The 16,002-nt window shown below is 43.7% G+C and overlaps 3 protein-coding genes across 3 annotated transcripts in view; 1 reads left to right on the forward strand and 2 right to left on the reverse strand.

Annotated features, from left to right (window-relative positions):
* vwa5b2 (von Willebrand factor A domain containing 5B2) overlaps positions 1 to 16,002 on the forward strand; it is a 46,097-nt gene that overhangs the window by 3,923 nt on the left and 26,172 nt on the right. The window lies entirely within an intron of this gene.
* chrng (cholinergic receptor, nicotinic, gamma) lies at positions 19 to 5,831 on the reverse strand. The gene is made up of 12 exons (XM_074651104.1): positions 5,643 to 5,831; positions 3,940 to 4,076; positions 3,820 to 3,864; positions 3,613 to 3,737; positions 3,306 to 3,461; positions 2,468 to 2,565; positions 2,184 to 2,384; positions 1,577 to 1,691; positions 1,359 to 1,473; positions 966 to 1,227; positions 760 to 893; positions 19 to 679 (listed from the first exon to the last, which is right to left on the reverse strand). The coding sequence occupies exons 1-12, from the start codon at positions 5,704 to 5,706 to the stop codon at positions 458 to 460; spliced, it is 1,674 nt and encodes a 557-aa protein (XP_074507205.1). The 5' UTR covers positions 5,707 to 5,831; the 3' UTR covers positions 19 to 457.
* Positions 7,249 to 15,061, reverse strand: prss56 (serine protease 56). The gene is made up of 14 exons (XM_074651103.1): positions 14,265 to 15,061; positions 12,576 to 12,734; positions 12,210 to 12,464; positions 11,912 to 12,095; positions 11,708 to 11,816; positions 11,407 to 11,563; positions 11,139 to 11,281; positions 10,824 to 10,983; positions 10,530 to 10,718; positions 10,222 to 10,413; positions 9,883 to 10,085; positions 8,501 to 9,086; positions 8,284 to 8,390; positions 7,249 to 8,192 (listed from the first exon to the last, which is right to left on the reverse strand). Exons 1-14 carry the CDS (start codon positions 14,362 to 14,364, stop codon positions 8,019 to 8,021), a joined length of 2,718 nt encoding a protein of 905 aa, XP_074507204.1. The 5' UTR covers positions 14,365 to 15,061; the 3' UTR covers positions 7,249 to 8,018.

Raw genomic sequence — 16,002 nt, forward strand, 5'->3', positions numbered from 1 at the left:
ATGTCTGAGAGTGAGCAATCATGAGATTACAGTAGTACTTTTATTGATAAAAGCATTCGTTTGGCACATGTGGCTGTTGCTTAACAGATGTCTCATAGTTTATCACGATGGCCTTGAATTGTATAAAAGTCGCCAGCAGGTGAAAAAGTAAACTTACGTCAAACACTGAGCTGGTGACAGGAAGAGCAAATGAACATGCCCTTTTTTTCTTATACAGCAAAATATATTCTCAACCTCAACAATCAATCACAGCTGATGCCAGTACGCATCACCACGGATCAAGCGCGGCGTCCACATATCTGCGCAGCGGATCCTTTATCACCATGAACACCTTTGTGACAGTCCACAGACCCCACATCTTCTCCATGTGTCCCACTCATTAGTGAAAGATCACTGACGGACACCGTCACATTTCCACTCCAATTAAAGGGATAAAATCTGGAGATTTTCTCCTGGTTCACCCCAGGAAGTTTGCTCCCATCCCATTCTCAGCTGGATCAGTGAGGTTGTTTGTTGGAGGGAGATACATCTTGGGATCCCCAGGGAAAGGCGAGGAGGGAGGCTGGTTGAAATGGCCCATTAGGAAGATCCCAATGGTGCCGATAAAAAACACTGACACCATGACGATGAAGCAGACCCTGTCGATCACACGGGCGACCAGGAACCACTCTTCATTCTCCTGAGGTTTGAAGAAAAGTCGAAGATTATCACTGATTTTAAACCCGAGAAGATGAGCAAATCTAACAATGTAGAGCTTACATTCTGGAAGTTGTTTTGTTGCCTTGTAGTCTCAGCTATGTGTTTGCAGGAGGACACACACTGCTTCAGCTGTGGAGAGGCATTTGCCAGGCTGGCACTGAGATGCTCAGCTGTACCCCCCTCCAGCCCATCATCTGTGTACACACCAGATATTCATAAACAGGGGAAACACACTTCCATGTGCACTTTAACATTCAAATACTTACGCAGCTTCTCTAATACTGATTTCATCAATCCGTTTCTTTCTTTGTATCTAGCAAACATGAGTTCAGACCGGGCTGTTCTCATAAAATATTCCTCTGCCTTGGTGATGAGGGTCATGGAGCTGCGGCGTCGGCAGGGGACCAGGAACACGCCATTCCTGTCTGGACTTTCTCCATTTCCAGTTTCTGAAGTGTTGTCGTCACCATTTGGTGTCCAGGTTCGCATCTGCATCCTCAGCAGCCGAGGCAGTTTGTTCAGGAGGATCTGAAGAGGTCACAGGGTCAGAGGTTTATCCAGTGGCAAACAGACCCGTGTTTACCTCATGGCGTGTTCATTCAGTAGCTACCTATTGGAAATTACATTTAGAAAAATGTTTGGCCTGGCCACAGTCTCACCTTTCGGACTTTGTCTGTCATTCTGTGGGTGTTTGGGGTTCTCAGGGAAACATTGAGGACTATCACGCAGTTCATCACCACCATGGTGGTCACTGACATCACAAACATCAAATACCTGCAGTCAAAGGTTTATAAATCACATCTTTTTCTCTCTTCAGATCAGCTGTAGGTGAACGGAAACTCTGAACTGAAATGTTGGAGTGATCACACAAACTTACTTTCCAATAAGAGGCACTGCCCTCGAAGTCTCTGGAACTTTCTTGGCGATAAGGAAGAGGAATACAATCTGGCCCAGGAGGGTGGCAACAGACATGGTGCACTTCTGACCACCCGCTGCAAAACACAATATGAGAAGACCTATTATGCTTATTTCCAGATGCATACTTGTATTTTGGGTTTTTACCAGAACATCTTTGCATGCTTTAATGTTCAAAAAACACTTTTCTTTTCTCATACCGGCTGTGCTGCAGCACCTCTTTTTTCTGTCTGAAACGCTCTGTTTGAGCTCCTACTACCTGTTGTGATTGGTCAGACTGAAGGGCATGCCAAACCAGCTGCTAGGCAGGTATTATGCAAATGTGTTACTTGGTGACTTCACCACGTTACGGAAGAAAAGGCGGGACTTGAGAGATGATAAGATCTTGGAAATCCTGAGGCAGCATTCGGATTGGTTGTGAATTTGAAAAAAGGCGTTCTTCTTTTAACAACACCCCAATGAATGTTTTATTTTGTGCTTGGATTCATCCAGACTTAGATTAGGTTGATGTGACAGAGGTCTGACTACCTAAGATTAGGCTTTTATATACACAAAGTGAGGAAAAAGACCTTTGGCAGGTAGGAAGTAGACAAGGAGGCCGAGGGAGGAGAAGAGCACACAGGGAATGATGATGTTGATGACGTAGAAGAGGGGCTTTCTCTGGATGACGAGGAAGAAGACCACCTCCTGGTACCCCAGCTCATCCTTAGTGTACTGAGTGTTGATCAGCTTCTTAGCCGGCCTGTGTTTGATGGCCCACTCTCCATTTTCTAACAACAAAATTAGATTGCACTTTAGATAATCATAGAGATTAGTTTTATTTTGAAAAATATTTAAAAATCTGTTGCTATACCTGTAAAAGCCTCCGGGTCAATATCCACCCACTCCAGTGTGTGGTTATCCTCCTCTTTGAGAACCAGCTTGATCTCGTTGGCACAGTAAGTCTGGGAGCTGAACACAGGGAGAAGACATATGGTCTGTGTCGCCACAACAAACACAGCCATCTATTCACGTTTACAAGACAGCGCGATGAAAAGGGACCGTGAATGAAGGAATCATTGTTCCTGGTTTGGACACTGTGGATTTTATTTAAGCACAAGGAAACCTGACGTGAACATGTGAACCGAGGGTCGAGATTTATTTATTTATATTTATTTGATTTAACTAATTAACTTAAATTTAATTTTCTTGGTGGTCTATATTATATTTCAAAGCCTTCTCTATACTACCAAGGTATAAAAGGGGGAGAAGAACTAAATACCTGTATTTAATCTAATTTAATGTTTTAGCTAAAAACTGTCAAATAATGATAATAATTTAAAAAATGTAAAATGTAAAATGTCCTCCTCAGGTTGTTAAAATCCCCAAATTCCCAGAAACCATTGAGGGCATGACCTCTGTGTTCTGAATGGTAGCTTTACTATTTAATTTAAAGAGTTCTTTATCTGTTTCCTGTCTATGTGCTGCTGTAACATGCATTTCCCTTCAGGGATCAACAAAGTCTTATCTGACGTCTGTCTAAAGTACTGCAGATTTTGATGAATACTGCGTAACTTAAGTTCTTAGTTGACAAGACAAGAAATTTGAGAGATACATGGCGAAACTGAGGCCCTTTATATTCTTAATAGAGTTATTTAGTGTTTTATACGTAATATAACTTTACGTGTACAGCTGATCTCGTCTCTACTCACCGGAAGACCATAGTGCAGTTCTGCCAGTCGAAGGGGAAGTAGTTGACCGTGATGGCACAAGCACTGCGGTAGATGGCAGGAGGCAGCCAGTACACGCAGCCGTCAGAAGACACCAGAGCATTGCAGTAAAGTGCCACCTCGAATTGTCCATCCACACTGAGCACATGAGCACAACACATTGTTTCTACAGTATGAACACTTCTCTGCCCAAAGGAAGGAAAAATGGTCAAGTTGCTTAGTGAAGATGCAAGTGGCTCATTGGCTGAGACCAAATATTGTGTTAAAATCTGGAGGTTGGTACACGCACTTGTTTTCCAGTATGACTTCTGGCAGCCAGATGCTCTTGGAGGGGACCCTCAGCTGAGAGGTGATGTTCCCATACAGAGCCGACCTGGGCGGTTGGTCCCATCTGAGCCTGTAGTCACACCATTGCTACACACAGAAATACTGTGGGTTTGACATCATTGCAAAGCAGCTAAAAACAATCCAGCAGGTGAGTTGTGTGTAAGGTTACCATTTCTATCCAGACGCTTGTTGTCAGAGCCTCCTCCTTTTCATTCTAAGGAGCGAGAGTTTAGTGAACGATGTGAACTATCAGGCACTGATCAAAAACACCAGACTGAACTTTACTCACCAGAGAGATGAGGTTGGTGAGCGTCATCTTGATGTCGACCTGAGTGATGTCCCCACTGTTCTCCATCGGCCGCACGTTCTTGTTGTAGCCCTTCATCAAATCCTTGATAAGTTCCCCTTCAAGGTTGACCGCTGATGCTGCAAGAAAATATGATAGCGTCAGTTATATCAGAACTGGAGAGTATTTCTTCATTGAAAGAAGAGCAAAGAAGGGCCCTGAAGGCTTTCCTTGATGGAAAACATGTTTTTGCTCTTCTTCCTGGCTACGGCAAGAGTTTGATTGACAGATGGTTCATCCAATCACCTGCCAAGTATTTTTGAAAGTGCCTGCCCTTTTTCAATCAGTTTGCAATGACGGCTTCTCAGATGGTTCTGTGTAACAAACCATCTGGCGGGTCAAGTTAGCTTGACCCACGCTATGGACTAAAAGTCTGCCACTGACCATTATTATTTTTTAATCTGCCTCTTTTTGAGTCCCCAAACTACGTGATGCATTTTCTCTCAAACAACAGTCGAGTAAATGAGTTGATGACCTTTTTAAACCATGATTCCAGTTTAATTCTGAGTAGAAATTTTGTTGGAATACAAACACATCAAGATGAAACATTCTTTCTCTGTAATTCAATTCAGTAAAATAACATTAAAACAAGTGGATTAAGTGCAAAACAAACTAAAGAGAGCAAACTCACTAAAGCAAGTGGAATACCTTTTAGATAAATTTAGCAAACTTTCCAACCACAGACAAATGTTGCTGTGTTTGGATGGTGTCTAGTATTACCATTGGTGGAATGTATCCAAGTGCGTTAACTCAAGTATTGTACTAAAGTACAAATTTGAGGTACTTGTACTTTACTTGAGTCTTTTATTTTCATGCCGCTTTCTACATTTACTCCACTACTTCTCAGAGGGAAATATTGTACTTTTTACTCCACTACATTTATTTGTCAGCTTTAGTTATTTTACAAATTAAGAATTTTTGAATACAAAACATATGAACAGCTTGCAGGACTTTTACTTAAAGTAAAATTACAGTGTGGTATTAGTACTTTTACTTAAGTAAAGGATCTGAATACTTCTCCACCACTGAGTATTACTTTGTACTGGATATCAGCAAACACCTGATGGTGTGAAATTGGAATCAGCATGAATTCTACTACAATCTTTGTCTGATTTACCTGACTAACAATGGACTTTGCAGTAGAGCACACACAGTGTGGTCCAGCACTACAAATCAAGTTTGATTTAGCAACTCCAGTATACAGGCCCTGCCAAATAATACAGTACAATTCAGTAACAATAAATCTTTACAACAGAAGTAGATCATTGTTGTTTTACCAGCCATTCCTTACTGAACCTGTCACAGTTTGGTGAACGGCGCTATAATGACAGTTGTCTGGGAGATGAGTACCACATTTTGTTTGAATTTGAGAACACATGCTGAGTAATAGAGAAAGCAATATTTAAACTCGTCATGTATGTTTAAATTACTTAAATGTTATTACAGTTGGATGGGCCAAAAGTTCTATATAAATTAGGCGCCTTCTTGAAGAATTTTGTACTTTGTCTAAGTTATTAATGTGGCAACATAAATCTGAATATCTGACTTCACAAAATCACACCACAACATGCAAATCCTTAGAAACAAACTACTAGATAGATATTGTATAATTTCTCCCAAATGTGGCAGCGGGTTGATCAGCCTACCTGCAGCAGAAATCATAAACACCCTCACGAAGAGTGACACGGAGCGTAGCGGTCCAGAATCCATTGGCGTGTGTGTGTTTGGACTGCGCTGTCCGAGACAAAGCTATGACCACGAATCTGATACACATGGATACACTACTTGATGGAGTTGCTGGCACTCAAACTGTGTGTGTGTGTGTACAATATGAATGTGTGTGTGTGTGTGTGTGTGTTTCCCAGCAAGTGTCAGGGCTCAGGCTGACGGGATGGGTTGAGGTTTAGAGGAATGGTTGGGGGTTGGTGGGGGAGTTGATGGTTGTTAGGGTTAAATTCGAGTTTATTTCCAGTACTGCATAGCCAGCTGTCACAACACCACACACACACACACACACATACTGGTAACATGACATAGACATAGTTTAGGCATTGTACTCCGTGCATGGCTGCCCTCCAGTGTTAAGGTACACCATCAAAACACACAGTGTTCAGTGCACCTGGCTTTTGTCATTCACACGTCCACATGAACAAAGTAACATGGATTCTGTGAGGGCAAATTTAGCACACCAGTGATCTATAAAAAGCTAGCTTTTTTCCACCAGAAGTCACAGGGAAATGTGTTCTCTACAATAACAGGATCACAGACAGAAAGATTAGATGATAAAGAGAGGGAGACAGCAGCAACATCGCGCCTGTCTGCAAGCCAGAAAGTTAAAAAAAGCTGTACAGTCTAAAGAGAACAGGTGATGAGTCTCGTCCATTTACAGTACAACACGCCCTCTGTGATGGCTGTGTAATTACTCTATGTTTGTTTCTGTGTGTGTGTGTGCGTCACAAAAATACTAGTTCCTGCCATGATTTGGCCCACTTCCCACATGCACATAAACACACCAGCCAGAAGCAGGAGTTGACGTGTTGAAACAGACGTATGTGTGAGTGTTTACTCAGCTGCTTCCACTCATATCCCTGTTTATCCCTCTTTTAGTATGTGGACCGGGCAGTAAACTACCACAGACTAGTTGAGAAGTTACTTTGGTTTATTTGGGCTCATTCAGCCTATCATCACTGCTGTCTAACAGTGGCAAAAGAGTCAACACTAGAGCTGCAACTAACAATTATTTCATTGTCGATTAATCTGTTGATTATTTTCTCGATTGATCGATTAGTTGTTTGGTCCAGAAAATGGTGAAAAAATGTTGATCAGTGTTTCTCAAAGCCCAAGATTACGGCCTCAAATGACTTATTTTGACCACAACTCAAAAATATTCAGTTTACTGTCATAGAGGAGTAAAGAAACAAGAAAATATTCACATTTAAGAAACTGAATCAGAGAATTTTGACTTTTTTTTCCTTTAAAAAATACTCAAACCTATTGTGAAAATAGTTGGTGATTAATTGAATAGTTGACAACTAATCGATTAATTGTTGCAGCTCTAGACAACACACAGCAAAGACGGGGCTTGTCTACGAATCGAGTGTCACTTCCTCAAGCAACTGTTGTCTTTACTCGCAATGCTCTGACTCATGACGGACAATAAGAGGCTCTAAAGGTCAACCTGTGTCCAGTTACAATTCCCCATCCTGGAAATAAGGAGTGAAGACAGGGAGGAGGTGGAGGGAGGTTTGGTCACTACAGCTCAGCAGCTGCTGTGTTGATGGGAAAGCTTACCCTTAAAGGGTCGGAGGACTGAGGTCAATCTGGGGTCACAAGAGGAACCAATTGGCATCAACGCCTGTCTCCAGAGAGCACGTTTGGGTGTCAGCAGAACTGCCGTACACCAGCAGCAAAATACTGCAGGATTAGCAGCATTACTGTCAGCTAATTTGAATATCTCACATCGAAAAGTTCAATTTGGAATTACATAACTGCAGATTACCACAACACTCAACACAACATGCAATAGCATTAATAACAATTTTATTTATATACTGTATAGATTTTTTGTTTTATTACAAAAATACAAATGCTTTTCTCTATACAAATAAATAAGAATAAGGTAAGAATACGAATAATATAAACAGTCTGTGTGCTTCACAAGAGGTTCAACCTTTGCAAAAGACAATATGAATAACTTATCATTTTGTACAGATTCATAAGTTAGACAAGGCTGCGTCTCCAACCACGTAAAAAAAAATAATTCCTGTGTCGTGACAGGTGGGCGATAGTTGGATTGATACATTCATGGTTGTGTTTTCATTTGGAGCCAAAGTCTGGCTCTCTGACGGGGAAAACAAAATAATGCTTTTCACAGGAGACGGCAGAATAAGTGCACTTTTATGTGCGTCTCTGTCCCATGACGAGGCTTTTCTGGTGGTCTCTTTGAGAGTCTTTGTGCTGTCGTCTCTCATTTGAGTCTGTCTTGTATTTTTCACGTCTTCTCACTTGCTGTTATGAAACAGTCAAGTCTTGAGTGCCTCCAGTGCCAAAGCGATGATCCTTGGCACGCTGCGGTAGAATGACTCGTTCTCTAGGCCCACAAGACTGTAGAAGGTCAAAGGTCGTCCTCCCACTGTGGCCCTGACTCGTGCCTGGTAAAGTCCTCGATCATTCTTGGAGCTCAGATCTACTAACACCTGGATAAAAGAGAGAAAAGGAGTAAATCAGAAGTGTTTCTTTTTACCAGATTTACTTCTCTTAACTTCTCCATCTAAAATGATAATTTACCTCTTGGAAGTTCATGCGTAGATTCTTGCTTGGGATGCTTAAGACCCAGCTGTAAGAGTCTCTGACTTGGCCGACTTGCTGCGAGGACTCTCTCACTCCTGGACAAACTACAGGAACAAACATTTCATTTGAGAACATAGCATCTACCCATGAACAAATATTATATGTTGTGGGGGTATTTCATGAAAGTTTTGTCAGAACTAGGTGTAGCACATACTTTTCCCGCCGGCCCCAGGTATCTGCCTCTTGCGAAGAAGGCTCCTGTATTTTCTGTGAAGACTCTTTACAGCGTGCACAGCTTGTCTGGGGTCAGCGGTCGTCTCTGTGTGAGCGCCCTCAGTGACGACAGATGTTGACTGCGCTGGAAGCGCTGAAGATTTTAATTCTGTTCTTTCTTCATTCTCAACAAAAGTAAAATCCTCCGACGTGGCGCTCCATTCTACATCAGGAGGAGTGTCTCTATTGGACGAGGTTTCACTTTGTGACGCTTCTTCGGTCACAATTTCATCTTGTGTCCCTAATTTCTGCATTTCATCCATCAGGGCTGTTAGAAGTGACCAAGGTTTCTGGGATTCCTGGGAGGAGGAGGAGGAGGAGGAGGAGGAGGAGGAGGGGCCGGTTTGGACTGGTGCTCCAGTGGAAGTAGTGGTTAAAGGGGGACTGTTGGGAGAATCTTCCTGGAGGTAGAGTGTGTCCAAGTGCAGGATGGGAGGAGCAGCAGCTCTGGAGTCCAATTTGGAGCGCAGAGTTGAGATAACGGATTGAAATTCTCCCTCCAGCTGATGCACTGAGGAGTCCTCTGTCTGGAGATGACATGAAAAAAAAAGAGTTGGATATTAAGTATAGCTTCAAATAAATCCACAGCAAAACATTATCATAAATTGCCTTGTCTACATCTTCAATCACTGGCATCCTACATTTCCCAGACTGCCGTTCAAAGTCACAAGTCACCATGCCCCTTTAGTCATGTTGACTTTTTATGAATTCCTCCCTGTTGAATGCTCAAGCAAAATGATGAGTCTAGAAAGAAGCCTGTGCTCTTTGCAAGGCTTACTTAACCCATTTGTGCCCAAAGTCTATTTAGTATGATAAAAAAAAATGCCACAATTGGTATGGACATACTTTGAGCAAGTATCTAACAGTACAACTTTGACCTTTTTAAATCACTTGAAAAGTCGCACTTTTATTAATAGTCAAAGTCAGGATTTTTTAAAAATTAGGAAAAAAAACGCCAACGTTGTGTTTGTTAAATGTTTTCCATATGATTTTTTACACCGCATACGTGTGCATATCTTTGATATTCAACTTGTTATGAGTTCATAGATACCAAATACTTGATAGTGCTCCTTGTAGTTTCTGAGATACAGCCATTTTTTTACTTACTATATCAAGTATATGGGTACATGGGACTGCTGTTTTTCCGAAAATACAATGGACTCTTGCAAAAAGTCAGTCAAAAATCAATAAGCCTCATTACTGATTTAGATTGTTGTATACTTTTCAAAGTATTTCTGAATATTCAAACATCAGACTGCGCTGGGAATATTTCAAAATGATGCGATGCAACCTCATCCGCATTTGGACATTTTAGAAATCTACCTGTGTGAAAAGCTTGTCCTCCTGTCTTGTTGATGTGGAGGAGACGTCTGGTGATGTGTCGGTGTGTCGTCGGTTCAGGTCCTCCGCCATGTTTCTCAGGTATTTCTCCCAGTCATCCACTGAGGGTCCCACCTCTCTGAATAAGGCTCGGGCAACTGGAGAAAGAGCCTGCTCTGTTGGCACCACAGCTCCACCTAGCTGTTCTGCAAGTAAAAAAACACGCGTTAGAATAGTGACTGACAGTGCACCCGAGAAAGACAGTTGTACTGCATAACACTGCAGGAAGTGAATGAGTATCTATACATTTTGATGGAATAACATAATCTGTCAATGATGTACCTCCAGTCTGTGTGAGACCGTGGCTCAGGCCCAGGTCCCGCCTCTCTCTGGTATGAATGAAAGCTGTGCTGTAGATGTGCTCCACCAGTTGAGGCAGAGTCTGAGTGAAGAAGGTCAAGTCGACTTTGTCCCGGATGTAGTCCTCAGCCCTCTGGAGCAAGTCCAACAGGGTTTGTAGGAACGAACGCAACTCTGGATGGCAGAGAGTGTGCAACAGGTCAGAAAACTCAAAGCATAACCTCAAATTAACATAATTCGTATTTTTGTTCTAAATCCGTCAAGCTGAGCTATTGAATAAGAGTACTCACGGCATTTCTTAAAGCGGGTGAGACACTTTTCCTCGGCCATTCGGCTGCAGGCACTGGCAGACTGACCAGCGGGGCAGGTCAGGGTGTAGAAGCGACAGAGAGAGCTGAACTCCGACCTCTGTTCCTCCTCCGTCATTTCTGTTGTCTTTAAAAGCTCCTGACATGTTGGCTCCCTGCTTCCAAATGACTCTAAAAAAGATAAGCACATTGTAGATAGTATTTTAATATTTAGACGTACGCTGTGAGTCAGAATATTTTAGTTTCTGTGGTGTTTTATTGTTGCTTGGAACTCACTCTGTATCTCAGACTGAATCCAGTCAGAGAAAGCAGACACCCGTGTATAGACTCCAGGCTTGCCCTTCTCCCCACAGCCGTCTCCCCAGGAGGTGATGCCATAGAGCTGGAACCGACCTGAAATACGGTCCTGGTAGATCAGAGGGCCTCCAGAATCTCCCTGCCGATGACAGAATATCCCCCAGAAGTTAAAAAAAGCTTATACTGTTTACAGAAAATGGCTTGGGTGTCAGAAACAAAAAAGTGCATCAGAAATAAGACCTGAGAGATCTGAAAAGAAGGACACTAATTCTCAGAAAATGTCACTCTGCCCACCTGACAGGAGTCTATGCCTCCAGAGAGATAGCCAGCACACAGCATAGTGTTGGTGACCAGTTCTTTGCCAAGGGCGCTCTTACAGGTGCTCTGAGGCAGCAGGGGCACCTTGGCCTCCATCACCACGTCAGCAGATGGGCCGTCTATTGAGAAAAACACACACAGAAATGCACCATGTTGACTAGATGGGTTTAAATATTTAGCTTGCAGAAAACTAAGCTATAAATAACTCTAAAGTGAAAATCCATGTGAATTATCTCCCACTCACCCTCAAAGAGGGAGCCCCAGCCTGCCACCAGACATGGACTGCCAGTAGGGGGATCCATGCCAGAGGGGAGACACACCGGAGTGACCCGCCCGGACAGGACCACTGGGGATGTCAGCTCCACCAGGGCTATGTCGTTGTTAAACGTCTTTGGGTTGAACTGCAGGAGGAGGTGGAGACAGTTTGATTGATTGAATGACAGACTGATCTGGTTGTTTGATTGTTTGACCAGGGAGGTGTGACGGGACAGATAATCTATTCCTATCCCACTATATATACTGTATCCCACACTTTGGATTCTTACCTTAGGATGAGGGATGATGCGATTCACTTTGAGAAGCTGCTCATCAGGGTCCGTCTTTGTGATGTCAAACTCCCCCACCACGGCTGTCCAGTAGCTCTCACTTCGGCTGCTACAGAGGTCAGAACAATAAGAGGAAGAAATTTACTATAATAATCTCCACAAATCAAAGATTATAGTTGCAGAAAAACAGTGATGCACACTCACCCAGCAAAACAATGAGCAGCAGTGACCACCCAGGAGCTGTCCACCAGGACTCCTCCGCACATCAGGCCACCATCTAGCTGGAGGTTGACCAGCCAGGGCCAGCTACCTGGAGGAGCAGGCGAGCCGCCTACGATCCGCGAGCGAGGCTGTGTGACGTTTTGTGATGACCTCTGACCGCACACTGCTGCTGGAACAAAGAGACGCTGATCAAAAACTGCAGCAAAATGAGTTTTGTGTAGAGAAACATGAGCCTCACGAACACATGAATACTTTATCGTGTACACACGTATCCCCTCACCCTGTGCATGCGTCTGTGTAGCAGGTTCCAGGTTCTGCATTGTGTTAAGCAGGCTGCACTGAAGGACGCGGGCGCTGCAGCTCTCACCCATGATCCTGATGCAGCTCTCTTTGTCCAGTTCACCAGCTGGACAGCGATGCTGATAGTACGCACAGGCCTGGCTCAGAGCCCAACTCCGCTCGGCTTCATCTTGAAGCTTCTGGGCCTTACTGATGACATCACAGCTGGGCTCTGATAAGGCATTGGCAGGAGACACTGTTGGGGTGAGAAGGGAAGTTATGGACGCATTAAGAAAGCATTAATACAGGACAACGTGGCTCAAGGTGCTAAGAATGAAAAGGGCAAGCGGAGGAATGTTTTACTCACAACAGGAGCCAGACAGCTGCCCACAGTCCTGAAACAAACAGGGAGCGCAGCCCCGGCAGCCTGCTTCAGCCCGACTCCTCTCAGACGATGCACGCTCGAGAGCAGACAGAGCGCTAGTCATGGCCGCCTCCAGAACCACGGTGCCACGATCGGACAGAGCTGCAGGAGAGGACGGGAAGGAAGAGAAAAGAGAGCAAAAATGTGAGACAAGTTAGGGAAGATGAAGAAGAGGAGGCATGGCCAGAGGGAGAAGAAGACACAGACAGTGCATACAGGAGCCAGACCAATATATTGACCAGGCTGATATGCAGATATTGCTGTATATGCCGGCCAATTTGTGACAGGAAATTGCAGTACAATGGCAAAGTCAACTGTCCTGGTCAGTATATATCTTGGTAACTTATAAAGTCTTATAAAAATGTTTGCGTTTGAAATAAATATTGACATCAGTAGCGGCCTGGTTGGGCTCCAGTGCACTTACTTTTTCAGAGTAATAGATTTTTGATGAACCTATGTATATTTACTGAGTTCTGACGAAATAGGAAAGACATCGAGGTCGTTACATGGAAGACCGTCGCTTGCTGTGGGAACATCATGTGTGTACGTGAGCATCAGTATAAACTGGTGCAGCTTTCTGTTATGTGTGTGAGTAGCCCCCTTTTTCCCATGCTGCTCTTTGAGCTCATTGGTAGCACGTTAGGGGAGCTAGCTCACGCTCAGCTCGCTGGTGAGGCTTCCGCAGACACACATCAATCGGGGCCGCCGGCCCTGCAGCCCCCCCTCTGTGCCGCGCCACATCACAGGATAGGCCACTAACAACAACAATGCTGATTGAAGACTTAATTAGAAGGCCAGGGCTGAGCTGGCAGAGGCTGGCGGGGCAGGAACAGGCCCTAGGGGCACGGGGCTGGCAGCCCCGGGGCGGCTGGGACCCCGAGTCCCCTTGTTCTAAACACTCCAAACACACACCGCCATCACCAGCCGCTTTTATGAAGGCTCTGCTGTACTCAGCACTTCAACCAGAGAAGGCCAGAGGTCCCTCACCACTGTGCTTTAACGCTTTAAGTTTCTCTGCAGTGGCTCTCTGACAAGCCTGCCCACAACTGATCACATTGAAGACTGTTAAAGATGGCGAGTGCTGAAATGCAGTCTAATGAAGTGTGTTGTATTATTTCTTTTAACACCTGCTACTCACCATAAAACACTAAAGCATGTACTGTATGTGCCCAAGAATATCATCAATCATCCAACTTAAAGAAAGTAGGCCTTTAGCAAAACAAAACATTTCTACATTTATTTCTTACTTCTTTGTAAGACGTAAGAAGCTGTTTGTGTGTGCCAGCTGTTTGGCTACATCAGCTTGCATCAGATCTGTGTATGACACTCATATTTAAGATATTGGACTGTCTCATCGGGATTGGTAGTACAGTATCACCAGATGTTTTGTCCGCTTAACTCTTGGAGAGATATGAATGCTTTTGAAGCATCACCAGTGTTTGGTTTGCAGGGTTCTCACTATGATGCATTAAATAAAATAGATAAAGACCATACACTGTATATATATCCTATGTAAAAGTAGTTGGTTAGCTCCACCATTTAAAATGCTTTAAAATGCAGTAATCACTACGGTTGTCACTATTCTTAACATTTCCATACTTGAGAAACAATACAAACGTCTAGAAAGATTACCTTTGAGTGCACTCTGGGGCATCCTGTAGACCTCTCGACCTGTCGGGGCTCCCAGCAAGCAGTCGAGTCCCGTAAGCAGCAGTGATATCAGCAGCAGCATGGTGTCAGAGCATCAGACCTCCACTCGGCGGTGACAACACGCAAACAGGCAGGAGACACGCAAAGAGGATGCAGAGGTGCTGGAGGTGAGGCGAGCCTGCAGTGCTTCCAGGTCCTTGTTGTCTCTGCAATCCTTAACCGTCTCCCTCCTCCTGACTCTCTGGGCTCTCTCCCACACTGTGGTGCAGGGCATCTGTCTGTAAGTTTACTTCTGGGAACAATAGGTGCCTGGAGTGGTCCCTGGTATATATAGAGCCCCCAGGGGAACACCAGTAAGAGGGAGGAGGGGGGAGAGGATAGGGAAGAGAGAGAGGGAGGAGGGAGAACTGCTCCCATGGCCAATACACAAACAGATGAATTCATTAAGACTGTGACAGCAAATCGGGTGCAACTTGCCAAGGCTGGACATTACAAAGAGGTTTGGTTCTATGAAAAGAGACAGGGGGAGGGAAAGAGAGATGCAGATAGGGAGGGGGGAGAAGGGGAAAGCGGAGCGATTGGCTGGGCGGCAGGAAAGGGGGTGTTGTTTGAATTAATTAATGTGAGAGGAAGAGGGAGAAAGTTATGCCGATAAGGATATGGGCTGATGTGACACTGGAGTAGAGGAACGTACAGTGAGAGAGAAGTCTGAACTGAAGAGTCGCAGCGTGAGCAGAGCGAGCAGGAGATGGATGGAGGGAGGTTGAGTGTGAGAGGGAGAGAGAGAGGGAGAGGGAAGTGTCTGCCATTCTGCATGCCCCTCAAAGAGGGCATTGTCCCCGGCGTCCCTCTGAGGATGCCCACATCAAAGCCGTCCCCCGGGCATCACTTGGCCGCCGCCTCCATTGATCACTTACAGTCTTTTATCCCCCCCATTAAAATATTGTCAGTTCACATCACTTTTGTCTTTCTCTGCTGAACTCTGCTTTTGTTACATAAAGATACAGTAAAAAAAAAAAAAAGGAAAAAAGCGTGCATGAACATGATGTATTTTTAAAGTCCAAGAGAAATCATTCATTGAACAAATTAAAACATTCTTTTGTTTTAGCGTTTTTGCATTTATTGACAACTTTTTGGTTGTGTCTTGTCACCGCACCTGCGTACTGACTTTCAGACAAATTGATTATTTAATCAGGAAGATATCCTTCTGATTAAATAACACACATTCATAGTGTTTTTATTGAAAAAGTGAAAATGCCACAGAGCACATGAGCCGATATGTGTCTAAATCTTTAGTTACTGTAGCTTGTCGTCTTTGTCATCTTTTTTTACAGCTCAAACAATAACATAATGTGAGATACATCTTCCTCTGTAAAAAGATATCACAGTGAATATGTAAAGCATTATCACCACTCCCTGTTTTACAAATTATACAAATTAAAACTTTACATTTTATGTGCATTCAAGGTGCCGTTCTGCATGAAATAATCTCAGATTTTTTTATTTTGTATAGTCACTGTGTATTGAACCTAAGAGTGTCACGATATACCGATACTAACGTGATATTTACAGATGAAATATTGATATCATGTTAATAATACACATATGATAATATCATGTAAGAAATGCAGCGTTATGGTTACAGACTCTCGCTCCACCTCACCACACTCATATTTTGAGTGTAATTCATCAGACAATAAAGAGACAAAACACACAATAA

The sequence above is a fragment of the Sebastes fasciatus genome, chromosome 11 (genome assembly GCF_043250625.1).
Source record: "Sebastes fasciatus isolate fSebFas1 chromosome 11, fSebFas1.pri, whole genome shotgun sequence".
Lineage (NCBI taxonomy): Eukaryota > Metazoa > Chordata > Actinopteri > Perciformes > Sebastidae > Sebastes > Sebastes fasciatus.

Bases quoted from the DNA above. Each gene is read 5' to 3' on its own strand.
- chrng (XM_074651104.1), bottom strand. From the start codon at position 5,706: ATGGATTCTGGACCGCTACGCTCCGTGTCACTCTTCGTGAGGGTGTTT. The intron at 3,738-3,819 runs GTAACCTTACAC...TTCTGTGTGTAG, and splicing joins CAAGCGTCTGGATAGAAATG to CAATGGTGTGACTACAGGCT. The intron at 1,474-1,576 runs GTAAGTTTGTGT...CTTTGACTGCAG, and splicing joins GCAGTGCCTCTTATTGGAAA to GTATTTGATGTTTGTGATGT.
- prss56 (XM_074651103.1), bottom strand. From the start codon at position 14,364: ATGCTGCTGCTGATATCACTGCTGCTTACGGGACTCGACTGCTTGCTG. The intron at 10,414-10,529 runs GTGAGTACTCTT...TCTGCCATCCAG, and splicing joins CACCCGCTTTAAGAAATGCC to AGTTGCGTTCGTTCCTACAA. The intron at 8,391-8,500 runs GTATGTGCTACA...TTGTTCCTGTAG, and splicing joins ACCTGGGGCCGGCGGGAAAA to TTTGTCCAGGAGTGAGAGAG.